This window comes from Aptenodytes patagonicus, chromosome 15, assembly GCF_965638725.1.
Source record: "Aptenodytes patagonicus chromosome 15, bAptPat1.pri.cur, whole genome shotgun sequence".
Lineage (NCBI taxonomy): Eukaryota > Metazoa > Chordata > Aves > Sphenisciformes > Spheniscidae > Aptenodytes > Aptenodytes patagonicus.
Window position 1 is genome coordinate 7031630 of NC_134963.1, and position 17226 is coordinate 7048855.

At 45.0% G+C, this 17226-nt stretch overlaps 1 protein-coding gene across 1 annotated transcript in view; it reads left to right on the forward strand.

Annotated features, from left to right (window-relative positions):
• Positions 1-12083, forward strand: part of SETD1B (SET domain containing 1B, histone lysine methyltransferase) — a 50483-nt gene extending 38400 nt beyond the window's left edge. The window contains exons 9-18 of the mRNA XM_076352858.1: positions 682-769; positions 1688-1905; positions 2155-2287; positions 3016-3486; positions 5287-6843; positions 9217-9383; positions 9669-9800; positions 10458-10577; positions 10955-11092; positions 11841-12083. Coding sequence (XP_076208973.1) covers positions 682-769; positions 1688-1905; positions 2155-2287; positions 3016-3486; positions 5287-6843; positions 9217-9383; positions 9669-9800; positions 10458-10577; positions 10955-11092; positions 11841-12014 — 3198 coding nt within the window. The 3' untranslated portion in view covers positions 12015-12083. The remainder of the gene's footprint in view (positions 1-681; positions 770-1687; positions 1906-2154; positions 2288-3015; positions 3487-5286; positions 6844-9216; positions 9384-9668; positions 9801-10457; positions 10578-10954; positions 11093-11840) is intronic.
• Positions 12084-17226: the final 5143 nt, after the last annotated feature.

Below are 17226 nucleotides of genomic sequence, written 5' to 3' on the forward strand. Positions count from 1 at the left end.
CAGCGTTTCAGCATGATTGTAAAAATATATGCTTATGCTCATAGTGCTTTACACAGTTATTTCTTTGCTTAGAATGTCTTGCAGTTTGGCAGCTGAGTCTCACCTGAAGTTTGGTTAAAAGTGTTCTCTGCCTCATGTGAGTTTACAGAATCAGACTTGCAAGCATAGGGTCACCTATTTTAAAAGGAATTGGCATAAAAAATGAAAAGTATCTTAAAAAAAGTGGTGGTGGTGGGAGGGTAGAGGGCTTCCCTGAAATTAAGATTTTGAATACACAGAAGGTGCAAGTAAAGGTTTGGGATGAGAGATTCTGCAGTCTTCATTTAGAATAAAACTTGCTTTGAGGTTCTTTAAGATGTCATAGGCTCAGGCTCTCTTTCTGTTCTGCTACATCTCAGACACATGCATCTGTCAAGAGTTTTCTCTGTTACCTTCAAAGTACCTGGTGACGACATGCACCATGCTGGTACCCAGAGTGTTTTGATGCAAATTGAAGGGGTAGAATTTCATTCACAGTGAAATTCTGTTTGCAAGCAAATAAAGGGATCAAGAGCTGGGGAAGTGGCCCTTGGTTTCTGGGTGTAAGTCACCATGGCAAAGTAAAGCAGTAGCAATTTGCTTAAGAAGTTGATTTCTGCTGTTTCTAAACTTCTAGAAATGCTAATTGTGTCTTTTGTTCAGGTGAAAAGAAAGGAGCCACCTGAAGCTGCCTCAGCAGGAGATCAGAAGAGAATCCGGCCTTCTACTTCTGTCGATGATGAAGATGAAGGTTTGCAAAGCACATTTGTTTGAAACACAAGAGCAGATGCAAACCACATGCAAGCTGAATTCTTTTAAACTTCACAGCAGTGTGCTCACTTACAGTTAGACACAGAGTCAAGGATCTGAGCTGAAACCCTGCTTCTCACAAAACTCTGATCAGCTGGGAGGTGTCTTCTCTGGATTCAGTTATCTTAAATTCACTGGCGGGAAATTTAAGACCCACATTTTATGAATAACTCATAACCTATTTTAGTTCTGCTGATGCAGAGCTGGTCACCCGGTAGAGGGAGCTCAGATGAGTTCATGGACTGTTCCAGGGGCGTGCTTGCAGCTCACTGAGTACGTTGTGGGAGAAAGCACGTAAGAGACAGTGCCCTGCATTTGATTTTAAAACCAAAACAAAGTTATTTGCCAGAAAGATCTATTTGAAAATATTTTAACATTTTTTCCTGCAAGCAGGGAAGAGTAGAGATAAGACAAAGCTTTGAATACCCTTTGTTTTGCATAAAAAAGTGGATTCAGGTTAGTTGTGCCATAAAGTTGATTCAGACTAACAACTGGTTTTGAAGCAAAAGTACAGAAGCAGGGTTATGTAAAGCCTTAAATAAAACAAAAAGGCATTAAATTATGCTTGCCTGTTCTGATCTCAGTCGTGCCATGCCTCCTAGCTGCTCTGCCTATAGCTTGTCAGCTTTGGCAACCCGCATTTTGCCATCCTTGGCATTTCAACACCCTGCACCCAGTCTCGCCCTCTTTTGCACTGTGAAATTAGTAAGCCTCTGTAAGCCTAGGGACTCACACACCACATGGGCACATTGCTCCTAACTTTGATCTTCCCAAAGAAAAAGTTTCCTTTGTGTAGTCAACTCTTTCCCTCCCTCGCAAGGTATTTGATGGCAATTTCCTTCTTGTTTTTGCTCACCAGAGTCAGAGAGGGACAGGGATGCTTCTGATACAACATCTGACCTGTCAAAGAAGGATGCAGAAGCAGTGGGGCTGAGGCGGCGACCGGCAAGGCCTCTGGAGCTCGACAGTGAGGGAGAAGAGGGAGATGAGACGTCAGGGAAAGAGGAAGAGTCCTCCTCAGAGAAGGAAGAGGAGCAGGAAGAAGAGGGAGGCTTGGTGAAAGCAGCACCTGGCAAGGTGTGTTGGTTTGTGATTGTAGTTTCGAATGCTGTCATTAAAAGGGGGCCTAGTAATTCCAGATGCCAAAGTTACCTTCTCTAGAAGAGGAGCACTGCTATTAGGGTCTGTCCTAAGAGAACCTCTGTAAGATTATTCCCTCTTCAGGTTCTCTGATCAGCGTCCCTGAGAGTCACTGGTGGTTACCACAGTGACAGCCAGGTCTCAGAGTCAGACGCTGTTCATTTTTGGCAATGCTTTCTTGCAAAGGAGGAAGAGGAGGATGATGAGGAGGATGAAGATGATGATGAGGATGAAGACGATGATGAGGATGAAGATGATGAGGAAGAGGAGACAGGCATAGACACAAGTGACAAGGAGGAGGAGCAGGACTCCGAGGAGGGTAAGCAGTTCCAGTGGAAGCAGCAAGCGTAGCCTTCGGGTCAGGTGTGGTCTCCCTTTTGCACTTGTGAGCTTATTTTTTTATTTGTGCACCTTCTTTCACTGAAGGGTGGTTTTATACAAGATAATGCATACAGGTATTAATAGTTACGTGTGAGGCTTCCATGATCCCTCAGTCTGTGGGTCCCTTTGCAGTAGCTTTCCAGCCCCTGAGTGATCTCAGCCCAACTTGACAGAGGGACAGAAGTCTTAAAGCCAGCTAAGTTTGTGCTTGTTTTATGAAACGTATGTGGCTGGGAGGAAAAGGGACCACATTTCAAACAGGGGTAATTTAGCCTCTAATAACTTCGTCCTATCAATCAGTTCCTGCTCTGGAAGGTGATAGTTTCCACATTTTAAAGCTGTGTGTGAAGGTAGCAGAAAATCTTAGTACAACTCCAGTAAAGAGGCGATCCACAAAGAGACCCACATGGGCAGGATGCCAGGCAGTGCTAGTTCTGCTGCTCATGGAACTGCCTGTTGTATGGTGATTGTTATAAGCATCCAAATACATGGTTTAGAAGTCTCTGCAAAAATAAATAAACTGGGAGGCGATTCCTTCAAACCCTCACACTGCTGTTGATGCTGTTTCCATGCTGTTACAGTGTGGAAGTGATATTTGCTTCTGTAGTAGACCCTGATTGTTTAATGAAGTCAGAAAGTGGAACTAATGGTAATTTGTTCTTGTAGATGTAGCAAGTCCCTCATCTTCCAAGGCTGAAGTTGAATCATCTGATGAAAGTGAGGACTCCTCTGAATTTGAGTCGAGTTCAGACTCAGATGATGAAGATGAGGATGATGATGATGAAGATGAGGAGGAGGAGGAGGAGGAGGAAGAGGAGGCGGAGGTGGCTGAAGATCAAGACAGAGAAGCCATGGTTGCTGAGACAGAGCATGAACCTGCTGGTCATGAGCTTCCTGATGATGAGAGGGAGACTATTTTGGAGCTGTATCCTGTGGATGACTACATGGATGCAACAGGCTTGGGACTCACAGAGCCAGCTTTGGCAGTGAAAGATGAAGGCATGGAAGAAATCAAGGCAGGGGAAAGTGAATGTGGTGAAGTCCCGGAGGCATCTATTGCTGCTGAAACACTGAAACACTTGGTTATGGAAAGAGACCAGGAGACAAAGCTTGCGCTGTCTCCCATCTGTAGGCCAGGTATGCCCTTCCATGTGGTTTGGCATTTTTTACCACGTTTCCAAGTACAGTATTCTCACAGCATCCAATATGTACGATGTATTTCCCATGTTCTCTTTCTTCCTCCAGTCTTGGCTCTAGGCTAGGGGTTATCTGTACAGGGAAAGAGGTCTGTGCTGAACTTTCCTTCCTAGTAAGGAGCTCTACACAAGCCATCTGCTACTAAAAATACTGTGGTTATTGTATCCAGAATCTTATCCTGGGCCAGTTTAGTTAGTGTCCTACAGGAACTGAACAGTTGTCATCGTCCGAGGGTGACTGATTGGATAGTGTGATGGCGGAAGCTCAAGATGGGAAAAGCCATGGCTACTAAAACAGAACAGGAATCTGTGCTTAATGAGTCACTGCTGGCTCTTTTTGGTTTTAATAACGAAGCAGTATGTGACTGGGAAGCTATATGGGGGCATATGAGTGGAGTCTCAGAATTATATCTGGTCCCTGATATTATTATTTGTGGGGTTTTTTTACTTAGTCCTTTCAAATGAGTGATACTCCCTGGTTTTCTGGAAGAAGGAAATTTTCTTCATTCAATACAGAGTTGTATTTAACCCAAGGAAATTAGAAACCTTTTGCTAAAACAGGAGTGAGATGCATAAAGGTTGCCAAATTCTGCAGCTAGGGGGGAATTAAAAAGTTAAAAACTGGAGCCAACAGGGAGAGCACATCTAGTGTGAGCCTTGGACAGGACTGGTGTCTGAGGACTGGGCAGTATTTTGCCACTTGGAGAGCTGGAAATCCAGTCCCTGCACAGGCTATCACTCCTTGGCTGCCATAAAATCTGAAAGCCGTAAAGAGGCAAAATGTTAAACTGGGCAGGGCAAAGAAGAACCTGTTTTGCATAGATCCTTTGTAGAACAGGTCGATGTCCAGAAAGGACATAAATCTGGGGAGACATGCATTTGGGCACCTTGACATGTGGAATGAGCTTTACAGGTAAACTGCGGGAACAAGCTCAAACTGCAGCATTCTTCTTGTGCAGCCCAGCCCGGTCGTACAGGAGTTACAGGGATCAGACCCTTCTCCAGTGACTCTTCGGTTTGTTCAGCACAAATGGGGAATGCTTCCCTTCCAACTCTCCAGGCATTTTCACCTCCTTTTGCTCTCCCATTTGAAAATGTTATTTTGAGCTGCCTAACAAGATTCACTGTTGATTCCTTTTGGCCCTGGCCCTAAGGGGGTAAAAAAACTCTAGACAAGTGAGCCTGCTGCAGGGAGAGCAACATATAAATTGCCTCATTGATACCATCTGAGTGTCTCCTCATTCATTACAAGGGCTTCCTGTTTCCTTCATGTGTTGTTCAAGAGTGTTACTCTCCTCCCTTCATTGTTCCCTCCTTGGAGAGCTGAGGGTGCTTCTTGGCCTTGCAATTAGTTTACCTTCCCACATTAGAAAATCTGGTAGCTTGGGGCTCTGACAGCTCTCCTCTGAAGTCCTTGCCCCACAATCCGCTAATTCTTTTTATGTCTGTACAAAAGGCGGTCAGGGGTTTTGAAAGCAGAAAACCTTCATTCTGGCCTGTGTTGTAGCTAATACTCAAATTAATAGTGCGTTTTTTTAATAGTCCATTAGGGATGTCTGTGGTAGCATCTAATTACTCCACACTCTGTGCCTCCAAAATGTAAAGCATTGAAGTTTTTAAAGCCTCCCACTGGAATTGAGCTGTTCTGTAATTGCGGCATCTTAAACATGCCTTTACTGGCAAGTGGCAAGTAACCTACTGGAAGCAAAGCTCCTGATTGTCCTCTCTTTTCCCCTTTCAGAGGAAGAGTCTGAACCCGCTACCATGCTGGAGCCAGAGGTACAGGAAGGTCCAAAGCCTGAATCTCAAGATGAGGAGGAGGCACTCTGTCTCTCAACTCCAGTGGGAGTCTTTGGAGAACCTCTGCCCAATAAAAGCAGCTTCTTTAGCAAGTCTGACGACAGCAGCTTAGAAGCTCGTGTTAAAACAAAACGGCCCTCGGCAACAGAGGATGATGACCGTCTGCCTCGCACACCTGGACGGGAGGTGATGATCCATTCAGAGACTGATACTCTTTTGCTTCCAGCCCACAAGGTGCCATCCTCCATGCTTCCCTTACCATCGACTCCTGGTAAAGAAGAATCTTTAGTCCCTCCAGAAAAGTTCCCTGAACAATTAATGATGACCAAAACGTCCGTGGAAGAGGAGATTCCTAGGACTCCTGGGCGGGACATTTTGGCCAAGTCTTCACATCCCCTTGCGAAGTCACAGAGCACGGACACTGTTCCAGCCACGCCAGGAAGTGATGCTCCCCTTACGGGAAGCAGCTTGACCCTCAGTTCCCCTCAAGTCCCAGGGAGCCCCTTTTCCTACCCATCCCAATCTCCTGGCATTAACAGTGGCATTCCTCGGACTCCTGGGAGAGATTTCAATTTCACGCCTACTTTCCCAGAGGCTGGTGCTACCATTCCTTGCCTTCTGTCTGGCAAGAAACAGTCAGAGGATGAGCTAGATGAGAAACCCCTTAAAGAACCTCTTGGTGCTTCCCTTACGATCAGCATGAACAGTGTTCCTTCCCCTATCCCCTTTGCCAGCCCCCCACAAGCAGATTTCCACACAGACATGGGTTTGCCACCTGATGAGCCAATACCTGTAGCAGCCCTGCCATGCATGCATGGAGATGGAAGGATGCCCACTGAGGAATGCAAAGCAGAAGTAAAATCTGGTTTGCTCTCACCAGAAGTACCCACTGGTGCTTCTATTCTTCCTCCCCCACCACCACCTTCTGTTCTTCCCAAAAGGAGGCCAGGTCGGCCAAAACGGTCACCGCCTTCTGTCCTCTCGTTGGATGTGTACTCGGGCAAAACCATAGAACCTCCTCCTGTGCCAGTGGCCTTGGTGGAAAGTGCTGTGGGCAAAGAGCTGTTGAGTGGACATCCTGATGCTTTCTATGGACTGAAAGACCCTGAAGCCGTCACCCTGGACTTCAGGAATGACGGTTTCCACGACAAAATAGCAGCTGAGACAGTTGCAGAGAAACTGCCATTTAAAGAACTGGAGAACCAGTGGAATGAAGACTTCAAGGAAGAAGAAGCTCACGTGAAACCTAAAAGACAGTGGCGAAGGCAGAAGAAGACGCCTGAGGACCTCCCAGTGATTCCTTCCCCTGAGTATTCCCCACCCCGGCCTCAGTTCAGGCCACGCTCCGAGTTTGAGGAGATGACCATTTTGTATGATATTTGGAATGGAGGCATAGATGAGGAAGATATCAAATTCATGTGTATCACATATGACCGCTTGTTACAGCAGGACAATGGTATGGACTGGCTCAATGACACCCTGTGGGTATTCCATCCTTATATCCTTTCTCGCTGGCGCACTATGTTACACAACACATGTAAGATGCACTAGATGGTCATTGCGTAGGACTTAAAATGCAAAAGACTTAAGTTTGTTGGTGGAAGAAGCATTTGCTTACTAGAATAGCAATTGCTTGTATCAGCAGGGAATTTTAGACTTTTATTCCCTGAAGCTGCAATACAAAAATACTGCAGAAGTGGCTGTTCTTGGTGCATTTTCAATCTAGGACTGCAGGGAAAATCTGTATGCACCTCTTCTGGGGACATTTCCTTGCTTGTTTGAGAAGCTTCTGTCTGCATTTAAACCAGACTTTTTTTCAGCTTGCCTGTGGAATTTCTGCACATACAGGGCTTTAACTTGGGGCTAAAACTTGCTGTAAAAATAATCTCACCATCTGTGCCCAAAATGATGAGTTAGTGGTGCTAGCAGCTTTAACTTGCTTTGAGTTTGAAATACTAATAAAAGCAATGGTTTTTAAGTGGCACATCAGGGACAGACACGGCCCCGGGCTGGATGGGGGAATGTACTGCTAATGCTGCAGCGAGTAGCGTGTGTAGCACTGGCTGGTGCTGGTGGGGCAGAGTCTGGCCCCATCCCCTCCCTCCCTGCCCATGATCAGCAGCACAGGCTGTAGCTTTGAATCTTTGGGAGCATTTTTGGGACACCCATGCTGTCTCAGAACAAGGCTCTACATGTGTACAGCCACAAGTAGTGATCTTCAGAACAGAGCCCAGAAGGCTGTTCTCATAACCTAAGAACTCTCTAGTATTGTTCTTATGAAGGATATATGGATTTATATGTTAAAGAAGACAAATGCACCACCTCGTGTGTTGCTAGAGATTGTGTGGAGTTAAAATATCTCATCCCTTACTCCCTGCAAGACATGAGAGCAAAAGAAAAAAGCCCAAACTACTTAAAATAGTCAGTGATATGATCCTAACAAAAAGCAAGTGGAGCTCAGGACTGAGCTGTGCATTTTTATCCTTTCTTTCTCTGCATCTCAAAGGGCAATGTGTAAGATGAAATTTATAATTTTCTGCCTTTTCATACCAGCGCAATAGTCGTGAAATAGATTTATTTAATTGTTTAAAGGAAATATTCTAAAAGGGTGATGAAATGCATCATCCCCAGTAATTCTCAGTCTGTATCTGCCCCACTTGGGGAAGCAGTTCCAAAACCAAACCAGTTTCAAGGTGGGAGTAATTGGCCCTGCAGTGGTGGGCGACCACAGCCAGCGAAAGGCAGAACGGGACGGCTGAGGGTAGAGCTTGCCTGTGACCGTGCATGTAAATGTGTTTGCGTTTGGCAACTTACATAGTGGAAATGTTTGAAATCTGTTTCCCTGTTGATAAGGATTATTGTAACAGCAAATTTACAGTCACTTTTTAAACCGTTTAATAATCATCTGCAGCTAGTTGCCGGTTCATCCTGTGCTACACTACACGATAGGTGTGAAAGTACCTGCAGGGTTCACCTGCTTTGCAGCAAGCTCAGACCTCAGCATTCTGATTTCAAGGCCATCACTTCTTGCTTTTTATGGTCCCTCTGCTTCAATTTTCTGGTGTTAAGGATATGTTATGACTCAGAGGGAGCATTTTTGGGTAGATGTCAATCGTCGTAGGCTTCACGGCTGTGTTTCTGGGGTGAGCTGCCAGGAGTACAGCTCCACTGTCTTTCCAGAAGCCAAAGACCTGAAGGTGCCTTCTGGCTGCTCAATGCAGTGAGTCCTTGCCAGGCCAGCTGCAGGTTTTCTTGACTGGTCAGGACAGTGGGGTTTGAAACATCTGCACAGGGTCTTACCCTTCCCATCAGGGTCTGAAGTAGCTGGTTTACTGAGGCTGGTGAGAGCAGCATCTCTCTCCAAGCCCTTTGAGCTGAGGAGCGTCTTGCCCATCTGTGCTGCTTCTAGCCCTAGTCGGTGGGGATGACTGCTGCCGTGAGATAGTGTGGTGTCTTCGGGGCTTGGGGTGGCTGCAGGGAGTTCTGGAGGTAGAACAAAAGCATGTCACTCAAAACAGGGAAAATGGTACATCCAGATGGCTGGGCAGCTGCTGTCTGTGTACGTAGTGGGTGCTGTGGGGAAATCCTTTCTCAAACAGGTTTCTCTTGACAGCTTAACCTTTTTATGTTTAAATTTTCATTATCTCTTTACTTTAGTTTCCTAAAGCATGCAGCTAAGAAGGAAAGACCGTGCTTGGTTTTCCTGTAGGCATGTGGGCTTCAGTGATGTTTTATTTTTCAATAGTATTATTTTTTGCAACCCCCCAAAACCTTCCTAATTTTCCAAGCTTCCAGCATTAGCTCCATGTAGCTGTAGCAAGTTTTGTCTGATATCCACTGGTGGCTGTGTTTCTCCTTAACTTCTTTCCACCTACTAGCTTTTCTACCCCCAAGAAAAAAAAGCGGGATGATGGGATGCGGGAGCACGTGACGGGCTGTGCACGAAGTGAAGGCTATTACAAAATTGATAAGAAGGACAAACTTAAATACCTCAACAATAGCCGAGCTTTTGCGGAGGAGCCTCCAGCTGACACGCAGGTGAGGACATGTCCTCCACTGACTGCCAGGGTGTGAATGGAATTTGGTTTTGTACGGTGTGACGCACAGTGGATGCTTCCTGCCTTTTGGCAAGGAGGGAGGTGAAGCTGTTGCTATGCCTGTGTCAAGTTGGTTGTCTGGGAGCTGCTAGGGAGGTGTTAGTGTTTGATGTGGGATGTTTTAGGAGGCCACACGTTCTGCAGTGATGTGTTGTAGCACAAGGGATTGCTCACAGGGAGGCTGCAGGGTGTTGGGTCAGCTTTGATCACCCATTTGTCCTCTCAGGGTATGAGCATCCCTGCCCAACCTCATGCTTCCACCCGGGCTGGCTCCGAGAGGCGGTCAGAGCAACGCAGGCTTCTCTCCTCCTTCACTGGTAGCTGTGACAGTGACCTGCTCAAGTTCAACCAGCTCAAGGTAGGTCACCTTGTGGATTGCTGCTTTGCAGAGGGGCTGGTTGGGAGCAGGCTGAGGCCAGGGCAGGGGACCTCCTGCCAGTTTGGTCTCACCTTGGTTATGGCCATCTCAGCATTGGGCACCGCTGTGTGTGCCAGAGGATTGAATGGTACCTGGCTCTCCTGTACTTCCACGTAATACAACTTGATGTAACAATACAAGTTAATACAACGTGTAATAGAAATAATTTATCTAAAGAAATAGGAACAGAGCAGTCACAGGGAAAACATGCCAGTCCAGTGTGCTCACTTGTGAGAAGCAGAGACATGAGCTGGCTGATAAATGGCTATAAATAAGTATATGATGATTACAGAGCTTGAGCCCTAGTCGGAACCATCAGGGCTATGCAGAACAGAGACCGATGGCCTCAAAGGGTCTGTTCTCCCCAGTGTGTGGTCAGTGGTAAAAACCCAAGTACTGCAACTCTGTGGGACCTCCCATGACCTCTATCCTGCCTTCCTGTCACTGCAAGACAGAAGGAAACTAAATCGGGTTGAAGTACCCCAGCACTGCTTGTGGCTTGGAGCGTGCTGCGGACGCTGGACCCAGGGATGGCCTTTCCCTTTCTGTGCTGTGGCTAATTCAGGGTTGGGGTTTTGGGGTGTTCTCTTCATGCAGTTCCGGAAGAAAAAACTAAAATTCTGCAAGAGCCACATTCATGACTGGGGCCTTTTTGCTATGGAGCCCATTGCAGCTGATGAGATGGTGATTGAATATGTGGGTCAGAACATCAGGCAGGTAAGCTGGACTGTGGGTGAAATCTGAGCAAAAACCAGCCCTGAAAGAAGTGCTTGAGTGTGACAGCTGGGGTTGGAGTCCCTGCTGTAAGGTGTTAGCTATGTGAGCTAGGCAGAGGTTGGCATGTGGTTTGGAGGTACAAGGGTGGGATTTTCAACAACACATAGAAACTCAGCACTCAGATCCTTAGGAGATAAGCTCTCAAGAAGCCCATCCTGAACATCTGTGTTTTCAGTTAGGTCTGTGTTCTCTTGGGGTGTTTGGGATCATATATCTGTTGAGCGGCACAAGCACAGCTCATGTGAGCGTTGTGTAGATCTGTGCTCACAGATCATTTCTGCGGCATGTCCTGACATTACATGTGGGGTTTTCTGTAGGTCATTGCTGACATGCGTGAAAAGCGATATGAGGATGAAGGCATCGGAAGCAGTTACATGTTCAGAGTCGATCATGACACCATCATCGATGCCACGAAATGTGGAAACTTCGCCAGGTTTATTAATCACAGCTGCAATGTAAGTATCATGTTTTTGCATATAATTGTATTCTGACATACTGATAAACCCACTGAGTCCTTGCTAACTTTGACTGGGGCAATGTTCAGAAGTACCAGGCAGTCACAGGGTTATGATTAAATGTTAATGAGCTGCAGCAGTTCGAAGCAGAGTCTAAACTAGCATAAAGAGATTTGAGAGACCTGAGAAATGAAACACGCAGCAAGACAGGGTGCACTCGGAATTCTCCTGACTGTGTTGGGGAACCCTGATGGACGCTGTTCAAACATATCTAACACATTTCCTTAAAACAAACCAAATTTTAGCATTGTTATTCTGTGGGAACAATCTCCTTCTAGTGTCCACATGGGAAAAGTATCCTCTGCCCCGGCAGGTAGAGAAGCTGCTTTCCCCTCTGCTCTGTGCTGCAGTCTATACTCAAAAGACTTGGCTGCCTGACCAAATTATTAAGCATTAGTTGAGCTGCTCTTAGCCTGTGACAGACTTGGTGGAGCATCATCCAGGCTCTTTTGCACAGCAAATGATCAGAATATGGATATTTTGGAGAAGCACAAGGAGGGCCGCTCTGTTTTCTGGCTTCACGGCTTCTTCTCTCAGCTTCCCCTGGGTCCAGGCTCTGGAAGCGTGGCTGAGGCTGTCTAGGGAAAGGACTGCCCTGCTCTATTTTAGCTTGGAATAATTGTGTGGAGGCTGGGAAGCCATGGCCATCGGGAGCCTAAATCATTACCTGTTCTTGTCACCCTTGCAGCCAAATTGTTATGCGAAAGTGATCACGGTGGAGTCTCAAAAGAAGATCGTCATCTACTCCAAACAGCACATCAATGTGAATGAGGAAATTACCTATGACTACAAGTTTCCAATTGAGGATGTAAAAATCCCATGTCTATGTGGCTCTGAGAACTGCAGGGGAACCCTGAACTGAACTCGAGGTTTCTCGTCACACTTGCACCTTCGGCCATGTCAAAACTGTGGTAACCAGGTGTGGTTGCACTTTGCCAAAAAAAGAGGGGGGGTGATGGGGGGGGTGGGGGGTGGGGAGAAAAAAAAATTTAAAAAAGAAAAAAAAAAATTAAAAAAAAGAGAGAGGAAAAAAGAGAAGAAAAAAACCAAGCAAGTTTCGCACTTCTGCCAGGATCACGAATGAAAGCAAAAAGCGCACATGCTTACGAGGACTGTTCATGTTTCAGGTGCTCTTTCCTTTTCAGATCCAACACGCACACAAAAAGGTGACTACCATTTTGTGGCATGGTCTATCCAAACACTAGCTTCTCTGTTCAGTCCCTACATTAATGCTCCGTAATGGGATAATGGTACCTTTTTTTTAATTGTTGTTATAAACCTTCATCTTTTCATAAATGCTGCTACCTTTTTCTCATCAGTTTTGTTGGTTGAAAAAGACATTCAACGTTTAAATGTGAAGCAGAGACTGAAAATGCCATATAGGGTTTGTTGGGAGCTTGATTGGCTGAAATTGCACAGATTTCTCAGAGTAAGCTGTAAATAAATGTAAGGTTGATGTTACAGAGCAAGCCAGAGGCTTGAGGGTGTGTGAATGGGTGTGTGCGTGTGCTTGGGTGCATGTATGTATGGAGATGTGTCCGCAACGAGACTATAGGTGAACTGTCCTGCCTTTTTGTTAGGGATGAGCCTGAACAAGTCCCCTAAGCCAGACACCCCGGGGAAGAGTCAGGTCAGCCGCAGACCTCAACTTAGCACCTTGGGCTTGTCTCTAATTTTCGTATGCCATGCTGGTATATTGGGGGATCAAAGCCTCTGCACCCGTACATGAAAAATACTTGGATACCGCAATCACCAGTAAGAAGTCGAGTCAGTTATGTAGCTGTAGCATGGTGGCACGGCGTGTGGCCTTCGGGGATGCCCGTTTCTTGGAGATCTGTTTGTCTTGCATGCAAAAAAGGCTGAGGCTGAAATTAAGTGGACAATTCAGCCTGTGTTTATGCTGTAGAAATCTTACCCTCCTTGTAAGCATACACTACGGCCTACGTTTATAACAGGGTTTTCTTCCTGTACATGGGAAACAGACTGATGTGTGTCTCGTATTAATTTTTCTCATTTTCGTCTGCATTTCCCTACCCTTCCAGCATTTTACGTGGAGTATTTGCTCTGTCCTTGAATGTGGGAGATGCCTCCTGTGATAGGAGCAAGTTGTGCCATGCCACTCTCCTCCCTCTGTTACTCAGTAACTTGCCCTGGGGTGGTCCCATCCCTCCAATAAGAACATGGTAAAAGTGTCCCCGAGAGCAGGCTGCAGGAGCAATCCTGTCCTCCCCCATCTACAGCATGAAAATGAATGCTTCTTTAAATTTGGAAAGCATATTTTGAAATGATTTTTTGATATATTTTGTCCTTGTAGATGTGCTGAGGTGAAGGTTGCAGTTCTTCGAGAGGTTCCATGTAAAAATGGGGCAAAACACCAAAGAAATACTTCTTTGGATGTGATCTGGAAATGTTACACGACCGTTCAGGTATAGACAGGATCAGTTTTTCAACTTGCATTGAATTTCTCCTGCTTTAAAAGTAGAGATTAGTTGTACTAAAACCTTTTTAATTGGCTTATAAGGGGAAGTTGCAATGACATTATGAAATGGGAAGATTATCTGCATAACGAAACATCATCTCCCCACAGAACAAATTGCACAGCTGTATTCTTGTAGCCTTTTAAAATCAGCGGTAATTGCTATATGACCACAGCTCCATGATCAGAGGTTACAACCTTGCAAAAGAGTTTCCTGGAAGTTTTTTCAGCTGTTATGTGGAATTGCCAGGCCCGCACTGTGAAGTGGAGCTTGTAATGTAGGTTAGACCTCTGCATCTGAATTTCTTCTTCAGACAAAAGGCCTGAAAGAACAGGAACACACAGACTGCTACAAGCTGCCTTAATACCGCCTTTATTTCTGTCTGAGGGTGAGGAAATTGTCGCTGAGATTGGACAGTCCATAGTCTCATCTCTGTTTTGGTTTGGTTTTGTCGTTTCCCCCCTTCTTTATAAATCTCTCCAGCAATTGGGTAATGGTGATCCAGACCCTAAAATTATGAGAAGCACAACTAGTTTCTGTCATTGAACGTTGGTTTTAACTGCAGCGATGGCAGGAGCATTTGGGAGTTAAACCAGCTGCTCAATTTATTTTATTTTTTTTAAAATAAGGTTCATCTTGTTGTGTTGACGCTCCAGTTGGCATCACTACAGCTTGGCCTTTTACTTTCAAAGCTCTGGAAATGCACAGAAGTTTCCTGTGTCTCAGAACTGAAGCCCCTGCATGTGGTAGTTCTGCCGAGATCCTTGGCCTTCTTCCTCTCTGGTTCATCAAACCAGTGCATTAACGGTGGTTTTGTTGGGGGCAAAGACACCCCAAATGGCCCAGCCCCTAAGTACCTGCTGACAGTTTTGTATTTCCCAGTGTATCTGCGTGCTCTGGATGGGATTAGCCCCTGCAGTTTGCCTTAATCTTTGTTGAAGAGAGGTGGGGAGGCAGGTCATGGTCTTCTGAAACAAGACCTACAGGTTGGGTTCCTTCACTGAGTTTTTAGGAGCACCAAAGGGATTTGGGTGCCAAAGACCATGAGCACCTAAATCACTTGGGTACTTCTGAAACTGCCCGTAACCCATCCCTTTTTAGGATCCCAGGCAAATAACGTGAGTTTTTGGAAGAGCTGAGCTCCCAGTAGCCCTGCAAGAGGAAACGGAGCTGTTGGACCCACAGCACTTCTGAAAAATCGCATTAGTCTGGTCTCAAAGCCAAACCTGAGGCTTCTTTTTTCTTCCCCATAAATCTTGGTTTGCAGAGTCCTCCCCGTGCAGCTTCTGTCTCAGGCTGCAGAGCTGCCCCATCCCTCAAAACAGCGCATTTTATGGTGAGGGTTATAAGCCTGGTTCAGTGATTTCCATGAGCTGCCGCAGTTGCCTGTGGCTGCCCTGTCCCTACAAGCCGTCGGGGTCTGATCGGGGCAGGGGAGCCCTGCAGCCACAGACGTGGTTTTGGAAGGCAGCCCTGTGGAGATGCCTTTCTAATCCCTCCTGGGTACTTTGGCTTGTGCTTAGAAAGGGGCGAGATGAGAGGAGAAAGGCAGAAGGTGTGCGGTTCACACGCCAGCCTGGATCGGACCCAGCGTTCGCCTCCCATGGTCAGCACAGGCGCCCTGGCAACCCATGGAAATAGTGGCAAGGGCTAAAAAACACCTTACCAGCGTGTGCTCCTTTACAGAGAGATTTACTGAAGTCGTTTTGTTCGCTGAAAAGCCTATCCCCAATTTATTTTCACTTACATTGAAACCTAAAACAAAAGAGAGAGAGAGATTGACTGTGCTCCCTGCAAAATTGTATCTCGCTTCAGTATCTCGCTAGGTGAAATGACCCTAGAATAGTGCAAAATTTTGGAAACTTAAATTTTTAGTTTCCCAACATGAAGAAGCTGGCTTGAGTTCAGGGTGCAGATGCCTCTGCAGCTGGCATTTCTAGGAAGCGCGCTCTGTGCTTGCAAATCCCACCTGCTGCTGCCCAACACCTTCATTTATCCGTTCGGTTCACACCCCTGTTTGCGATTCCAGGTTGGTCCTAATAAGTGGTCTGTGACTACCGGGGGTCTGGGAGGGGAAGGGGCTCATCTTGCAGATATTTATATTGTATAGAGCAGCTTATTTCTACAAGAAAAAAAAAGTTTTTAAACTCCAACAAAGTATACAGTAGTTTCAGTTCCGGTTTTTGTGACCTTTTTCAGGGATCATTTCAGTGCATTTCTGTACAAAATAAAAATTTAAGGAAAAAAGGATTTTGAAGTATATAAAAAAAAGCATCTTCTGTACATAGGCAAACTCAAGAATCTTCTCTTCAAACCCTGTTTCTTGTAGAAACATGTTGAAATTTTTTTGCTGATTTCTTTGTACTTCAAGAGCATGTAAATAATTTATTAAAAGTGACTATTGTAATTTGGAGTTCTTTTTAAACAGATTCCAGCTCTAAATCATGTTGAGGAGATGGGGAGGAAGAAGGACTAAGTATAGCAAAGGAGCTGGTGGCATTTACAGCTTGTGTCAAGCTTTGTATAATGTAAATTCTGTATAAATATGTTTTTTGTCAAATAAATACATGGAATTAGAAGCATTAAGAAACTGAAGACAAAAAATTGCCAAGTCAAGGCTTCTTCTTTCCCCCCCCCCAGTCTGAAACCTAATGTGCAAAATCTATTTATTTCAAGCGAGGAAATGTGTACAGTCTAATAGACAACCTAAAATGTATTTAAGCGAGTTTGCAACTGGATTTTTTCAATTTAATATTTGTTTTGTTTTTATGAGTTTCCTCCTTAATTGCCACTGTAGTATTTGTCCAAGTGAAAAGAAACACATCGTAACGGACACTCTAAAACAAATGGGCAGTTTTAAAAGCAAAACGGAAGAACACCCGGCTCCCAATCCTTGCAGTTTTCTGGTTCTATAAACAGGTTGTTTTAATTCACAGTGTGAAAATAAAGGGCCTTCTTTAAAAGGAGGTAGGTAAAATGGTTTGCAATAAATGAAAAAAAAAAAAAAATCTTATTTTTTTCAAGTTCCTTGAAAAAACAACTCTGCTTTGAAGATTTAGGATTTCTGCTTTTTCTTTCGTTAAGCAAATTTATAAATTTAGGGATGTTTTGTGCATATAGAATCTGTCACCAGTATGTATCTTGTTTTGAAGAAAGTGTTTTTGTTGTGGATGTGTCATGCTGTATATATTTGTTCATATTTTTGTGAATTGAATACTATGTACCATTGTATTATAGTAACTTTTATAAAGCAAACCATAAATATACTGACTTTTCTTACAGAAAAATTATGTTGTGCTTAATGTATAGCCAGGGCAGCTTTTTGCTCTCTGACCTGTGCTGGGGACCGTGAGAGCTCAAGGAACCAGATCCAGAAAAAGAGCAGTCCAAAGAACTGATTTTCAGCAAAGTTTAGTGAAAATATTAATTCTGGTGAGCAGGAAATTACTTTAAGCAACATTATATTGCATGAAAGAAATATGTGAGTGATGTAAGTTTATAAACTTAAAGAAAATTTTCTTAGTATTAAAAATCCTTACAACCCTTAAGAGCTGAAGCACAGCCAGGCGCTGGCCTCCCTGCCGCAGTGCCGGGTGT